Below are 16,670 nucleotides of genomic sequence, written 5' to 3' on the forward strand. Positions count from 1 at the left end.
GTTGTAGATAAAAAAACAATATTTTTATTTTTTATTGGTTTTTATGTGGTGCTGAGGATGGAACCCAGTACCTCACACGTGAGAGGCAAACGCTCTACCACTGAGCCACAACCCCAGCCCTAGAGATAAATTAATTTCTATCACCATTTAATGAGCTCTCCTTTCACCTCCTTCCTTTTTGCTAACTTCTCTTGCCCAATTCCTGCAAGTTTGATCCACCAGCAGTCATGCAGGTCCATAGATGAATGAGCCATTGGTGACTGGCTTTTGAGGTTCTCATTTCAGTGTAGTAGAAATTTATAAGAAAATATGAAAGGAGCAACCAACATCTTTTCGTTTCCAGCTTAAATTGATGGAGGCCTCTGCATGTCTAATAGTTTGCCTTGAAATTATAAAGCTCTCTTCCTTCCCAGTCCATCCTATTCCAAAAATCCCATTGCCTTTGAGTGGCAACAAGACTTCCTGAGCTAGCCAATCCTGACCTCTTATGGAATAATGAGCTTAGTTATGTCACCACAGTTAGTAAGAGAAATGGCAATCTGCAGAAACCTCAGGCCTGTAATCATAAACTGGAGTCTAAATTTTACTGCTCATTTCTGAGAAAGGTTATCTGTCAATGTGGGAAAGGTGGTTTGCACCAATGTTGTTATTTTGACAGGATACTTCTAGTGTAAGTCTAACCCATTAGCTGTCTACAGTTTATCTAGGCAGGATCTTTCATCTAGCTGTCCTTGGTTTTTTACTTCTGAAGGTAAATAAGCTTGGAGAAGCAAGATGTAAGGGATCTGTGTTCAACTCCCAGCTCAACCACTCACTGGCATGGGAAACCAACCTCTTTGACCCTCTACTTCCCTAAAATGAAGAAAATAGGGTCAGAATCCTGCTCTGCCGAGTTAGTAGAAGCATTATAGGTAGCAAGAAGGGGCAATCTGGCCCTCATAGGTCCTCAGCAATGGCACCATCCTCAGCAATTCCCTTTTGTGAGCACATTCATAGCAAACTTTCACCCACTCAAGAAATGTCTCATGGCCTCCCTCCAAATACCTGCACACTGTAAGTGTCTGTCTCAATTATTCAGGAGACGCCAACGGCCAAGCTGGAGCTGAATTTTCATGAGTTCTTTTAATGAAAAGATTCAGTGCTTAATCACAGAAGGACATTGTATGGTAGTGCCAGATAATGAAGTTGTCAGGCCTGCTGAAATATATTGTCAGGATTGTTGACAGTTCACTCTGTGCCCCTAGAATGAAGTGACCAGGAATACAGCCAAGAGGGCGGAGCCAGCTAGGAGGGACAAATGTAAGAGGTATGCTGGTTGACCTCCCCAGCCAGGGAGGACTCCTCTGCTCTGCATCGAAAACTCTTGTGGACAGCTCATATGGTAAAGGATTCTGATTCTTAAAAACCACAAAGAGAAAATAATGGCATTCTTTTGAGACTCTGTACATTCTAGCAGACACTATATATTCTGAGACCATTACATCTGGTTTTTGCCTACAGTTCTTTTTCAGTAGAGACAGGATATAAATTACAAATTTGAAACAAATAATACATATTCTTTTAAAAAAAAAAAAAAACATTAAAACCAAACCAGAACGGAATGTCTCTTATTTTTATATATGTGAAAAAAATTTTAATGAAAAAAAAAACCAGCCTTGGTTAGCATGCAGAATGTTCAGGATAAATGCTGAAGACTTTGTATTCACATAACTTTCTTCTAAATAAGTTTTCTGGTGTGAGTCCACCATTATGAACACAGAGCTGCTGTGAGGCTTCCCATTTTATACAGAAAGTGGTTTCATTGCCAGTTCTTGTCCTGCTTCCCATTTTTGTGATTCTCCACGTCGTTTAGGAAACTTGGCATAATAAGGTGTCTAGAGCTGGGATTTGTATTTGGGAAACTAAATTACTCGCTAATAATAATAATAATATTAAAAAGTTTGTATTCACTAAATCTATGCAGTAAATAGCTTTTATAATAAGGGAAAGCTAATTATTTGTGGGTTTGAATTTAACTTTTGTTCTAGCGATATTGCATAACATTCACCCAGGATGTTAACTCTGATTGTTTTGTTACCTTGGAGGGCATTTAAATTACATATAGGAATTATTTGAATCATCAGTTTTACTGTTAGAGCCAAATCATTCTTTTTGGGTTTATGGGAATATATGCCACCAGGCAGTAGATTAATAAGTATAAAAAAACCACATGAAAAGGTCACTTCCAACCTCAGATCAAAACTTGTGGTCTTGTGCATTTTGCAATCGACAAGCTTTTTGAAGTTTCTCTTTGGTAACATGATCTTTGTAGCAACACCACTGAGCTACAGACACTTAAGATAACGAAGACAGCCGAGAAGTGATCTACTATGACCCACAGTGCTAGCCTCCAGGTACTGAGGAAGGGATGGGTCCATTTCCACAGGCGAGAGCTCATTAAACTTATTTAGATGAATCCATCTTCAGCAATATACATGGCAGGAAAATGAGATAGTGAAGGGGACAATCTCTCTCTCTCTCTTTCTCTCTCTCTCTCTCAAAAGATTGGAAAAACAGACTGGATTGAAGCCTGGACCACAGCACTTGGGAGGGCTCTTTATGGAGAACCACAGCAGAAAGGAATTCTCTTTGCTGGTGAATTCTTCTGGCCCTTTGCACTGTCATTCCTGGAGCGTTTTAATTATTCTCTGCATCCAGCTAACCGCCCTCTCATGGGGGCCCCACCCCCCCACACACACACTTTTTACTTGAAACATGTGTTATTGGAAACAGGGCAACACAGGGAACTTGGAGTTTGGACACTGGAAACCAAATTGTCAGCCTATTCTGAACTTCCGTGGAATATTCCAGGAGCTAACCAGAGTGATTTTTGCTTCACTGGGCCCCCAAAAGTTTTTGAATAACAAAGACTTGGGTACTGGAAAACACATTCAGAGCCCAAGCCAAGAATGGAACCGAATGGGAGATAGTTCAAGAGGGAAAACCAGTAAAAGACATGTTCCCCCCAGAACCTCTCTGCCTGTGGCTCTCTGCATCACAGATGTGCTGTTTGGGCTAGGTCTTTTGAAAAGCTGGATCTCTCTCGGTGGTGGTAAGAGGCAGCATTGCTTTGCTTCCTGAACTGGAGTCTCTTATCTGCAGCACTGTGCAGATCCATCTTCTGGCCTACCCCCCCCCCCCATCACCCCCATGGGAACAAAATCCCCAGTCTCTGGAAAGTAATGCTAAGAAAACAAACACTACAAAGGCTGGTAACAGGAGGATATCTCTCACGAATGTTTTTTGTGACCATCTAGGTTCAAGGAGGAGGGGGTCCCCCAGCTCCGGGAGCCAGCAGGGTCTCTTTGTAGTAGGCATCTGTATGTTTGGCCAGATGTCCTCCCAGGGGAGGGCAGAGAAGGAAAGATAAAACAAGAGTTCTTATTAAAAATAAGTCTCCGGGGGGGGGGGGGGGGAGAAAAAAAAACAAGCCAGAGAAAGTGTGTCAAGTGGAAAGTGAGACCAGGCGGTGGCATCTGATATTGATTGATCTGAGGCAGTCAGAGGTAGAAGTGCACACTGTGAGGAAGTGCCCCTGCTCTCAGGAATGTGCACCAGTGACAGCTCTCTGGAGCAGAGCTGCATGGGTGCCACATGCACGAGATGCCCAGTGGCCACCCAGTGCACACAGGGAAGGACGGAGGAACGAATTCCTGTGTCGGAGTCAGGACACGGGGCTCCTGATCTTGCTTCACCTCACTGGTCCTCATTGTCCCCGTCAGTTCCACGGTGATGCTTGGGCCAGATGACCTCTACACTATCTTCTGGCCCTCAGATTCCATTAGCTACCACAATCTACTACAATGACCAAATCTTCTGAGATGTCACCCACCATGGTCCTAAACTACAAAAAGAATGAAAGTCCTGTCAATCATGAAAGTGTTATTCAGTCTTCCTACCAGAGGTTGGTCCATTGTCCCTGCATTCGTCATCCTTCTGTGTTACAGTTACCACCAAAACAAATTTATTCTTTCTCAACATGGAAGGAGGCACATTTATGGAAATCTACCTATTCTTCCTCTACTTCCAATTCCAGATGCTTCAATTCTTATGGGATGTAAGAGGTCTTTTTTGTCATTTTAAAGCACCAGAATTAAAGGGAGTATAAGAGCTGGAGTGTGTGTGTGTGTTTTCATCCTTTAGTTAAGGGCCAGCCATTGAAAGCTTGCTTTTGTTTTTTTTTTGTTTGTTTGTTTGTTTGTTTTTTTTTCCTTTTTGGTAAATGTCATGAGGACAGCAGTATTTTAGAGCAGGGTGAGGCTGGATTCCAGTGGTAATGGAAGAGGAAGCTTCCACTTGAGAGTAAGATTTCTTACATTTGGATGATGGCAATGGAAATGGAGAGGATCACTGGAGATAGGGACCGTGGCCTGGTGCAGTGATCATGGTGTTTGGAGTCTGCCACTGGTTGGAATCAAGGCTGGGACATGTGTAGGGTGTCATTTCAGCCCTCATTACTGTGCCACCTTGTAGGGTTACTTTACGGATTAAAGATGCTGTGTGTAAAGAACCTGGTGCTTTACCCAGCTCTTTCACCATTGTGACCGAAAGACCTGACAAGAACAATTAGAGGAAACGTTTATTTGGGGACTCACAGTTTCAGAGGTCTCAGTCTATAGACGGCCAACTCTATTGCTCTGGGCCCAAGGAGAGGCAGGACATCATGGCAGAAGAGCGTGGTGGAGGAAAGCAGGTCAAGATATGGTCACCAAGAATCACAGAGAGAGAGGGAAAAAAAAGGTGTGAGAGAGAGAGAGAGAGAGAGAGGTGGGAGGTGGGGAGGAGAGGTTTCTCTGCTCATTAAGGACAAAATATGAACCCTAAGGGCATGCCCACAGTGACCTACCTCATCCAACCACACCCTACCTGCCTTCAGTTACCTCCCAGTTAATCCTTTCCAGTGGATTAATATACTGATGAGGTTAAGGCTCACAATCTTTCACCTCAGCTTTCTTGCATTGTTTCACACATGAGCTTTTGGGGGACACCTCATATCCAAACCATAATGGAAGCCAATGAACATCAGGAAACTGTAGATGATAACTGTGATAAAAAATATCCCACAGGAATGATGGACACATACCAATATGGCATAATGAATCCCACTAGTATATACAATGCACAGATAAAAATATTTTAAAAATAAAATTTTCCACAGGACCTGATGACTGAATCAGAGAATACATACCAAAGAAGTCATAGTGCCTTTGCATACAATCACCTGAGAGATTGAAATAATAGTAGTACTTAAGTTGGGTGTAAGCTGGAGATCTGTTTTAGCAGAGCTAGTACTGAGGTCATCAGATATGCAGTTGGCTATTAGAGAAATGTAGGTTGGAAAGGAAAAAGAGTCAAAATATGGGGAAATTGTAACATGAAGAAGACTTCTAGGTCTGTTTAATGAATGAGTCTGATTTTATGGCTTCACCTTCAAGAAATTGACTAACCAATCAGGTGCAGTGGCACACAGCTATGACCCCAGGGGCTCTGAAGGCTGAGGCAGGAGATCGCAAATTCAAATACAGCCTTCGCAAAAGCAAGGCACTAAGCAACTCAGACCCTGTCTCTAAATAAAATACAAAATAGGGCCAGGGGTGTGGTTCAGTGTCCGAGTACCCTGAGTTCAATCCCCTGGATTCCACCCCTCATAAGAAATTGACTAACCAATGGTTGATCCACCATGATCATCATCTGAACTGGATTTTTGCTCCTCAAAATGGGAGGAGCTGGAGTTGTGGCTCAGTGGTAGAGCATGCGTGAGGCACTGGGTTTGATTCTCAGTATAAGAATATAAGCAATTAAATAAATAAAGGTCCATCAATAACTAATAAAAATATTTTTTTTAAATGTGGTCATTAGACCAGGCATCACCTGAACCTTGTTAGAAATGCAGAATCTTATTTCCCAGCTCAGACCTACTAAACTGGAATCTGCATTTCAACAACATAATATGTGAAGCCATTTAAAGTTTGAGACACCTGTTCTAAAGTGTGGTCCCTAGAATCGCAGCATTGGTACCACCTGAGAATTGTTAGACATCCACGTTCTCAGGCCCCTTTTACATCACCTGAATCAGAAGTGCTGTGTTTTAACAAGTGAGATAATGTGATTCCGATGCACCCCAAAGTTTGAGTTAGCACTGTCGTAAGTCATGAAACAGATTGTACCCCTCCCCTTGTGTCTGTAGCCCCGAACACCAGAGGGATTGGCTGAACTCTGAGAGCTAAGTTCGAGTCATTGTTCTATGCTGTTTCCATCATCATTTTGCATTAAACACAGCTGAAGAACTCTTTTCACGGAAGAGGGGCACTCGGTGTAAAGTCACAAACCAAAGGAGAGGAACCTCAGCTATGGTTTAATCCTCATGACTTACCCATCAAAAATTATGAGCACAATTATAAGAGATCAGTAGTCCTTTATGTGCTGTTCCTCCTGGGGGACGCTATTGTAAGACACACACAGGGAAACAGGACAGGAAAACAAGGAATCTACTGATGCTGTGATCCCCCATACAATGTGATTTTCACATTACAGTGTGCTCAGTCTCTGTCTTCTGTGTTTCCAATCAATCAGATGGAAAGTTCCCCTTTTATGGGTTAGTTGCTGGAATCACTTGCAGCAAGGATGCTGGTTTACCACTTAGACTGTACTGTTTTTCAGAAAGTTGAACTGTCAGCAGTAAAAGTTTACCTGCTCTCATAAAAAATGTCTGGTTTTTATTTTTCTTCCGTATCGTTATTCAGATGACTGTGATAACTGAGAGAAGGGTCAGAATCTGTTTGTATGCATGTAATGTACAAAAAATGGTTTATATTGAGCATTTAATTGTACATTATAACAAATGGCATGTTAGTAAACCAGGTTTTTTTTAAGGGTAAGGGGGTATGCTAACTTGCAGTGTTTGCACCCATTTCCATGGTGTAAATACTTCCGCTGGGGTTGATTTTGTGCTGCCATCAATTTAACAACCAAAATTCTACAAATTGGCTCTCATAAGCCAGTGGGAACCAGCCCCAGCACAATATTAAAACAAACACCAGGGGATAAGGCAGATGTTTTTGGTTTGGTGGGTTGGTTATGGTTGAATTGCTATAGGTTCAATAATGTCTAAAATGAAGATTTGGGTGTTTAAAACCTTCTGTCACACAGGGATCTTTATTGAAATTATAATGGAATTTGTTTTGAAACTCTTCTGGGAAACAAAGATGTTTTAAAGTCATATTAAAATACAACTATAACGACACAATGCAGTGTGCAAAGTCCTTGTATTGCATAGCAGTTTAATTTTCAAGTACTTTTCTTATTATAGTGAAGCATATATAAATGTCATTCTTAGTCACAGTATTTGAACCAAAATGCAAAGTGATACTGTTTCAAAATATATTTCTGTCTACCATTATTAAAATTTGACTTCTCTTACAGGTATTCAGGAAGGAACCCAATGTACCAAATGTAAAAATAACTGGGCGCTGAAGTTTTCTATCATATTATTATACATTTTATGTGCCTTGCTAACCATCACAGTAGCCATTTTGGGATATAAAGGTAAGTAGCCTTTCCTTTTTCCTTATGAATAGCAAGTTTCCCTTCGTTAATTTAAGCATGAAAAAAGCTCATCTTTGCAAGTATGAAGTACGGTAGCCCTTCAGTAACCACTGTGGATTGGATCTAGGATCCATGAGAATATCTGAGTCTGTGGATGCTGAAGTCCCTTGTACACATGGCATAGTATTTGCATATAACCTACACCCATTGTCACATAGCCTTTAAATCTCTCGGGATGACTTTTTTTTTTTTTTCGGGGGTGGTACCGGGAATGGAACTCAGGGGCACTCGACCCCTGAGCCACATCCTCAGCCCTATTTTGTATTTTATTTAGAGACAGGGTCTTACAGAGTTGCTTAGTACCTCCCTGTTGCTGAGGCTGGCTTTGAACTCACAACTGCCTCAGCCTCCCCAGCCACTACGATTACAGGCATGCGCCACCGCACCCAGTTTAAATGACTTATAATACCTAACATGATGTAAATGCTGAAAAGTTGTTGCACTGAATTGTTTAGGGGATAATAACAAGAAAAAAAGTCTGTACATGTTTAATATAAATGCAGTTTTTTTCCAAATAGTTTCAATCCAGAGTTGGTTGAATTCAGGGATGTGGAACCCACAGATACAGAAGTCCAACTGTATCACATTTATGCATTTCAGGTATAAAACTTAAGGACCTCCTGAGCTCCATCTGTGTGTCCTAAGCTTCTTGTAGCTATGGGACCTACAAGGGAGAAGATAATTTCTTTTGACCCTCTTCAATAATGATAATAATCCTCTTTGAGTTATAAAGATGTTTTTTCCTCTGTGTTGCTTTTATCTACATATCTTTAGCTACCCCCTCCTCCTCCCCTCCCCCCACCTTATCTCTAAGAGGCTCAGTGGAAACTGGAGTCAGCCCACAGGGACACTCTATTGAAAAAAACAAGCAAAACACAAGATCTCCAAAGAAGCTTAGTCACCCAGGGACTGGCCAAGAAATTTTCTTCTTTCTCTTCAGCACATTCACTGAGGTTTCTTTTGTTTGTACAGTTTCATAAAATTATTGTAAAAGTGAAAACCGAAATGGTACTGCCACCTCAACTCCATAAAACATTAGGCCTACACTTGGCTAGTTTAAAGTAAAGAGGAGATTTTTGCCTGCATCCTCCAGACTTGCAGAAAAAAGTAGAGCACAGGTAGGTATCAGGATTCAGAGTCACAAACTACACAAATCCTTTTATAGAAAACAGCATGGATGTGCCAGGCATGGTGGTGCATGCCTGTAATCCCAGCGGCTTGGGAGGCTGAGGCAGAAGGAACACAAGTTCAAAGCCAGCCTCTCTTCAGAGACCCTGTCTCTAAATGAAATTATAAAAAGGGCTGGGGTGTGGCTCAGTGGTAAAGTGCCTCTGGGTTCAATCCTCAGTACAAAAAAAAAAAAAAAAAAAAACTCAGCATGAACACATGGCTGTCAATGTCACGTGAGACAGATATGTCCATCTGGTTGGTTGCAGTATGGAGGCAGACGTCGGTCTGTTGATCTGCAAACCCTTCTTTCAGCAGCAACCATGGCTGCCTTCCCACAGAGAAGAACTTCCACATGTTTCCTCCTTGTTGTTTAGCCCCTGAACTTGACCTTGGAGGAGAAGGATTCAAAGTGAATTCCTTCATAATTCCTCTCAGGCTTCCCCAGTATTCAGGTGTCCTGAGGAGACACAGCATATTAGAATGAGAATGGGCTTTGGATCTTGACATTCAAGTTCAAGACTTGATCCTGCCGGTTTTAATCCAGTAATGACTGTTCAGTGGGTGCTTTCTGTGCGCCAGCATCACGCTAAGTCCTCTCCGTGGCTGTGGAACCTGGGTATGAATCATCACCTCCTAGGGAATCTGATTTCATAGCTGCAAAATGGTAACTGGGATGCCACGTTCAAGGTGGTTGAGCTGAACAAAGACGATGTCATAGAAACCCCCTGTGCTATAGTTGGTCCCAGTAGAGTGACTATAATGTCCTTCTCTCCTTTGCCACTACATTTAATACAGCTCCAGCCGCTAGAATGGCAAAACGTGCTAAAAGTCCTGAGTATAGTTAGGGCCTGTTAGTCCTTCCCCCAAGGAAACATCCACGGAAAATAACATGCATCATGGAGCGTGTTGATGGTGGAATCTGGGCAATGGAAATGTGGAAAATTGCCGGGTCATTTTATCCATCTGTGATGAGTTCATTTAATTGGGAGAGCCTTGCGTTTCTAGACAAAGCAGCAAACACAGTAAGTGATTAAGAAAGGCCATTAAGTCACGACAAGGGCTGCGCAGGGGGACAGCGGGGGTGGGGTGGCTAGTGAGGGAAGGAGGGTGTTCTGTGTCCTGGGTCCTCCACACTGGCTGATGTTTTCCAGAGGTACCTTTGCTTGGTTACTTACTCCTCCATGGCTTTTCCTAGTGAGCTGAGCTAAAACAGCCATTTAGTAAGTACCTTTGAAGGCTCAGTATCCTGCGATATCATGAGAATAAATATTCTCTTCTGAAAGAGTCCAGAGTGGTTTGGTGAAGATGGACTATATTTTAATTTTTACCTCTGCTAGGACATAAGGGCTAGGATCTTTAGAATTATACAGAAAGATCCAAAGGAGAGAGGCTTTTTCTATTCCTCTCTGTTTGGTAAGATGCAGGTATTTCCTCCATTTTATCCACTGGGCATCTTTCCAGTTCTGATATTATCCTTGTGCTAGTCTGTGTGCCTGGAGCACCCTTTCCCTGCTCTCCACCTAAATGACTCCTTCATGCCCTTCATGTCTTGTCCAAATCCCCTGGAAGCTTAGTTGGATGCTTCATGTTTGTTCCGTCATTACAGCCAGTGTGTCTGGCTTCTCTGTCTCAGCACTTGAACTAGATGTTTGTATGTAAACTATCTTTTATTTATCTTCTATCAGCATCTACCCTCATGGTATTCAACAGGTATCCAGCAAAACTTCCTGAATGAATTAATCGTAGGGTGGATAGGTGGATGGATGGATGGAGGGATGGTAGATTAGGACTGATTTCTATAAAAGCAAACAATTGATACCCAAGCAACACTAAGTCAATCTGCATGTAAAGAATTGCTGCCCTTTGAAGTCCTACCTTGAAACCTAAAATCCTAGAGATCAACTTGGCCTGCTCTGAGTGGGATCTCACCAGGTGCAGGGAGAAGGGATGGAGCAAGTGGAAGGGGAGGCAAGACGGTGTCTTGAGCCTCTTTTCCTTCCTTTGATGCCCCCACTCCTCGGCTGCTGCTGTCAAAAATGAGATAATACAAAATGCACTTCAGGTTTCCAAGGAACTAAAATGCTGATGTTTTCCAGAGGTGCCTTCTCTTCATGTTGACAGTGATTCCTTTTTCTTGCTGATAAGGTTCTGGTGACCCAACCTCTCAAAGAGGCAGAAAAGATAAGACCCAATTCTCCCTTCATGCATCTTCCTTTTGGTGGCTGGAAGAACTTTGTTAAAAGCAAGAAAAAAACTTATTAATGCCATGGCACAACTGAGATGTGAGGGTATAGATAGTAAAAATAAAGCATTTACTATTATCTAGTTACTAAAAAAAAAGAAAGAAAGTAAAAAGAATATTTAGTTAAAGAAATGCAAGTAGGTGTTTCTCTGGAGGACACGTTGAAAAGAAATGAAACTCTTTTATTTATCAGAGCCAACAAAGGCAATTCCACACTGTTTTCCTCAAAATTGTTTTTTACTTCTCCTTTTTTGTCACTCCCATAGCCACAAGTTGGGATATAATGTTTTGTTGTTTTGGGGGGTTCCCCCCCCCCATAGAGCATTTGCTGAATGAGCCAAAGAATTTGTTAGTTACCAAGACAGGGTCTGTACAGTGGCTCTGACCATGAGGCATGTCGGTCATTTAGCAGAAAACATGCTCTTGGACAGTTACGCTTGGTACATCTTCTGACCTGGGCTTTTTCTCATTAATTCTTGGAGCTTTCTTGGCAGGAGCCATCTCTTAAGTTTAGTGGGTCATGTTTCCTCCAGAACATTCTCTGAAAAGGAAAATCCTACTCCATTGCTCTGCCCAGCAGGCAGCCTTCTTAAGGTGATTAGGATCAAGAAGGAGGACAGAAATATGAATCTTCCTCAGCAGCCACAGAATGTCTGCCTTGCTACTAAGCTGTACCAAAATAGCATTGACAACTGGATAAGGGGGCTTTCAAAATATGCATCAGATCACACTGTAGAGCTCTTTAGAACCCAGGATAACACCCTGCAGACAGATTTTCTGTATTTCCGTCATGAAACCTGAAAGAGCATTCAAATAGAAATGTCTTTATTGAATTCCTGGGGAGTGCAATCAGGAAGTCTTAGGAACCCATCAAAGGATATATTTATCTCTTAGACACTTCAGAGCACCAAATAGGAGCTCCAAGTGCCATCCTTGTTCCTTATCCTCAAGGGCTGGGACCATGGCCCATGTCTCTTGACTCTTCAGTGGCTATCACTATGCCACAACATGGCAGGTGCTTAATAAACACCTGGTGATGGTGACTTAAAGAAAATATAAAGAAGATCCAATTCTTCCTTTCAAGGAATTTTTTTTTTAATCAAGGGAAACCAGATTGAGGATTAAGAAATGCTAAATGAAAAGCAATGTGGAGTGTAGAAAGAGTATGGATTTTGGAATCAGGTCTCTTAATCTGGCACCCCACTTAGTCACATGCAAGATCTGTGGTTCCGGGCAGGTCATGGAACATCTCTGAGCCTCAGTTTCTTCATCTGTACAACAGGAGTGGTAAGAATTAACTGTGGTGATGATACAGTGCACCTTGCAAAGAATGGGAACTTTTATTATTTATACTATAGAGACAATAGAAGCTATTGAAATGATTATTATTCAAATAAAGGTTCAGTTGGTGTGCTCTAGAATCAAACTATAAGCAAGGCTTCACACAAGGGATGGTGAGACTCGAAGGGGAACTTTAAAAAGTGGGTGAAAACAGTACAAGGAAAGGGGAGGTTAATGGCCCCGGCCAAGAGATGGTGCCAAGGTGTTTTTATGGGGAGGTATTATTGTAAGATTATTCCAGGGAATTATGCTTTGGGTACTTCAGGAGGGGCAACTCTTCAGGTATGATACCCCAAATACCAATATTCAGAAGAAAAATAGTCCACATTGAGATATAGTTTCCAATAAAAAGAGACCCTGTCAAAAACCAGACTGCTGATAACCCTGGGGTGGGGCTTCCTGTTCATTTTTCTCTTATAAGCATGATCTGCAAACAGGTCTATATCTGTAGTCTGGTCATTTCAGTGTCAGATAGGATGGCTCTGCCTCTACATTCCTGATTGAGAATTTGTGCTAATAATTTTGAGTAAAAACCACTGAAAAGGCTGTGTGCTCATACAGCAAGTGTGAGTTCTGGATCCCCACCAGTCTGGTATTTTTATGCACCAGCCATCTGCCAGCATTGCAGCCCTAAAATGTGCAGCTTTTACCAATATCCTATTTTTAAACACAGACACACACACACACACACACACACACACACACACACACACACCACTCCTGCACTTGGAGTGGGGAGGATAGTTTCCTTGCTACCCAGAAGATAAAGGTAACAGGTTCTTTTTTAAATTTTTGGTTTTTTCCAAAGGAAAGTATTCATTCCTTATACTCCAAGCAAACCTGAATCGTCTGTCCACGACAGTGCTGTGTTTTTCTAAACTAAAATGGAAGAAAAATTAGAGAGGGTAGAAAATGAATGACTGTCAGCATATTTAGAGGTTTATTTGGTTTCCAGGAAAGAGAGGTAGGACTTAAGATCCTGCATGTGGTTTGAGGACAGACCAGAGGCATCTGTTTTGATTTGAGAATCAAAACTAACCCTAAACTTGTAAACATTCCTTATTTTGTGTTTCAAAAAGTTAGTTTTGCTAAAATGCGCAGGATACATTGTGTTCTTTCGAGTTTCCAGGGATTTGGTGTTTGCATGCCCAGCACCCAACCCTTAGACACAAGGTCTGCATCTAAGTAGTCATTTAAGAAACAATAATTATTTAACAAAATGTCATACTCGTTGCCAATGCAGAGGCTTTCCTGGATGGGTTGGTTGGTTTGTTTACATGACCTGTATATAATTCGTCCAGTTCATTCATTGGTCTCAGCTGCCCCAGGCGGATTCTCAGTTAAATAAATGCCATCATGTGTATATAGTTGTTGAACACCTACTAAGTGCCACACACTGAGCTAAGCGGTAGAAATAAAACTAAATAAAGATGGTCCCTAAGTTATGATGGTTCAACTTAGGGTTTTTGGACTTTAGGATGGTGTGAAAACAATACACATTCACTAGGAAACATACTTTGAATTTTGAATTTTGCTCTTTTCTGACCTAGCAATATATAGTAAGATGCTCTTGTGATGCTGATCAGTAGTAGCTCCCAGTCAGCTGAAATCACAGCGGGGAAGCAGCTTACACCCTTCAGTGTGCTCTTGGATAACCTGGGATGCTCAGTAGGTCAGGGGTATTCAGTGCATTTTCAACTTAACGATATTTTCAACTAGCAGTGGGTATACTAATATAATCCCATTGTAAGTCAAGGAGCACCTGTGCAATGTTCCTGCCCAGAAGGCTCTAGTAAGCAAGCCGTGAGGATAAGGCATGGGGAGTCCTGTGATAGGAAAAAGGATGCTTGCCAGGAGAATTCTGCAAGATGCAGCTCAGCTGAGGTTTCCCAAAGGCTGTGCTGAGCTGGGGCCTGAGGAGCAAGGGGGGCAAAACATAGTGAAAAAAGTCAGGAAGAACATTGTAGAAGAGAGAAGAACACATTGAAAGGCTCATGAGAGAGAGCATTGGGGGCAGTATGCATGGATTATTATGGCCAGATTGTAGATACTTGAGGGTGAGCACCGTGAGCTTCCTGAGACCCGTTCCAGGATTCATGGAGCTAGTGCACTTTGGGTCACATACACTCATGGTAACTTAGGGAAAGGAGCCACCCATTCAATCATGTGTGGGTAGAACCCTTGATGAATAATATAAACTGCATCAATTAGCTCACAATTGGTATAGGGGACATATTTATACTTTTAAAAACCTTTGAAATTTTTTATTAAATAGAAACTTGTCGAGACTTAGGACAGTAAGGCTGGGCAAGGTGGCCCACACCCAGAGTTCCAGGTACCCTGGAGGCTGAGACAGGAGGATCACTTGAGCCCAGGAGCTCAGGACCATCCTGCACAGTACAGTGAGACCCCATCTCAGATAGACAGACACACAGACAGATGGAATGAGACAAAGTGACTTGATCCTAACCTGTTGGAGTTTGGGTCTCACAGGGTTCACTTCTGAAGAAATATCTTCTTATGAGACATTGTAAAAACAAACTTGAATTCATAATTTTAGAGAATGACTGCCTTCTAAGAACAGATTAAAAACCCAAGCTTTTATTTAATGCTGTGTCACTAACCTTCTCTGTTGTACAATCAAGAAAATTAAAAAAAAAAAAAAAAAGCTAAACTAAAATCGTGGTAAACCATTGTTTAGAAATACTACTCAGGCATCTACATGGAGGCTGATAAACTACAAATTTTTATTTTCACTAATGAAAAGTAGATTTTCAGGCCTCCAGGGTACCTCCCATATGAAAGCAGTAGGTCCTCTTGACATTTTTTCCCTTCTCAGATGACTTTGTATACAGACTTGATCTAGGGGTTCTTTGCCAATGGATCTCTTCCTAGGTAAGTAAGTCACACCTGCCAGGAATTTTAGGGCAGCTGGTGAGCGATGGATTTTGTAAATGATCTTAGTGTTCTCTGCCTGCATCAAACAGCAATTAACATAGGAAATAGTACAGATCAAAGACTTCTTTAATATATAAAATTTTAAAATTTTATATATTAAGTTCTAATTTCTGAAGCTTCCAAACTATTACAGAATCATCATAATAGTTAAGAATGTACAGTCTTCAACCAAATGATCTATTCCACTTGGTTTTTTGATAAGCGACTTATTTTATAAAAGAATCATAGCTTTCCCCATATTTGATTTCAATTATACTTTTGCCCCCATTCTGTTCCCTTTGTTCTGTAATGAATCTTTCGTCTTGAAATTAAAAATATAGGGCTGGGGATGTGGCTCAAGCGGTAGCGCGCTCTCCTGGCATGCGTGCGGCCCGGGTTCGATCCTCAGCACCACATACCAACAAAGATGTTGTGTCCGCCGAGAACTGAAAAATAAATATTAAAAATTCTCTCTCTCTCTCTCTCTCTCTCTCTCTCTCTCTCTCTCTCTCAAAAAAAAAGAAATTAAAAATATAAATATGAGTGGGTATGTGTACTAATGTATTGTTTCCTAAAACTTAGTTGTAGAGAAAATGGACAATGTCACAGGTGGCATGGAGACGTCTCGCCAAACCTATGACGACAAGCTCACTGCAGTGGAAAGTGACCTGAAAAAACTAGGTAATCTGCAAAAAGCATGACCCATCCAGTGGCACCCCTTCACTCTACTATATATAAATAATGGCAGCTTTTTAGAATGATACTTCCTAGAAATTTCTAGAAAATTCCATTTCTAGAAAATTCCCAGATGGACATTCAGGTTTTTTTTTGTGTTATATGTTGAGTTTTCTATCTGATTTCATTCAAAGACTTTCAATAGTAGAGAAAATTATCAATTTTGCTGTTGAATTCTGCACCCCCTACCCGGAACTATTATTTGCCAATTTATACCTGAAGATCAATCCTAACTAAAATGAACCACAAATACCCTTTGTTAAAGACTCTTGGATAAAATGCTCAGTAAGTTTTAAACTGCATAGAATTATAAAAGTTAATTTAAAAAATAAAATAGTTCCATCTATTCTGTTCCTTGATTTGGGGCTTGCTTAATTAAAAATAATACTTTGGTAAATTTAAAAGGTTATTTTCTTCTAAGAATACCCTGCCCATTGTTCTAGAATCTGGTCAATTCTTCCTCTCTTTGAGAAAAATGTTCACCCAACTTTGTCGGTTGAAGTGCTGAACACCAATTCTGATTCCCCAGGACCCAGTTTTATGTGGATTTTTACTAATGCAGAGAAGTCTGTGTATACCATAAATTTTATCTCTAAAACAA

At 41.2% G+C, this 16,670-nt stretch overlaps 1 protein-coding gene across 1 annotated transcript in view; it reads left to right on the forward strand.

Moving 5' to 3' along the window:
* COLEC12 (collectin subfamily member 12) overlaps nt 1-16,670 on the forward strand; it is a 185,593-nt gene that overhangs the window by 140,967 nt on the left and 27,956 nt on the right. The window contains exons 3-4 of the mRNA XM_081262686.1: nt 7,462-7,584; nt 15,917-16,015. Coding sequence (XP_081118812.1) covers nt 7,462-7,584; nt 15,917-16,015 — 222 coding nt within the window. The remainder of the gene's footprint in view (nt 1-7,461; nt 7,585-15,916; nt 16,016-16,670) is intronic.

This window comes from Spermophilus citellus (assembly GCF_964194105.1).
Source record: "Spermophilus citellus genome assembly, chromosome: 12".
Classification (NCBI taxonomy): Eukaryota; Metazoa; Chordata; class Mammalia; order Rodentia; family Sciuridae; genus Spermophilus; species Spermophilus citellus.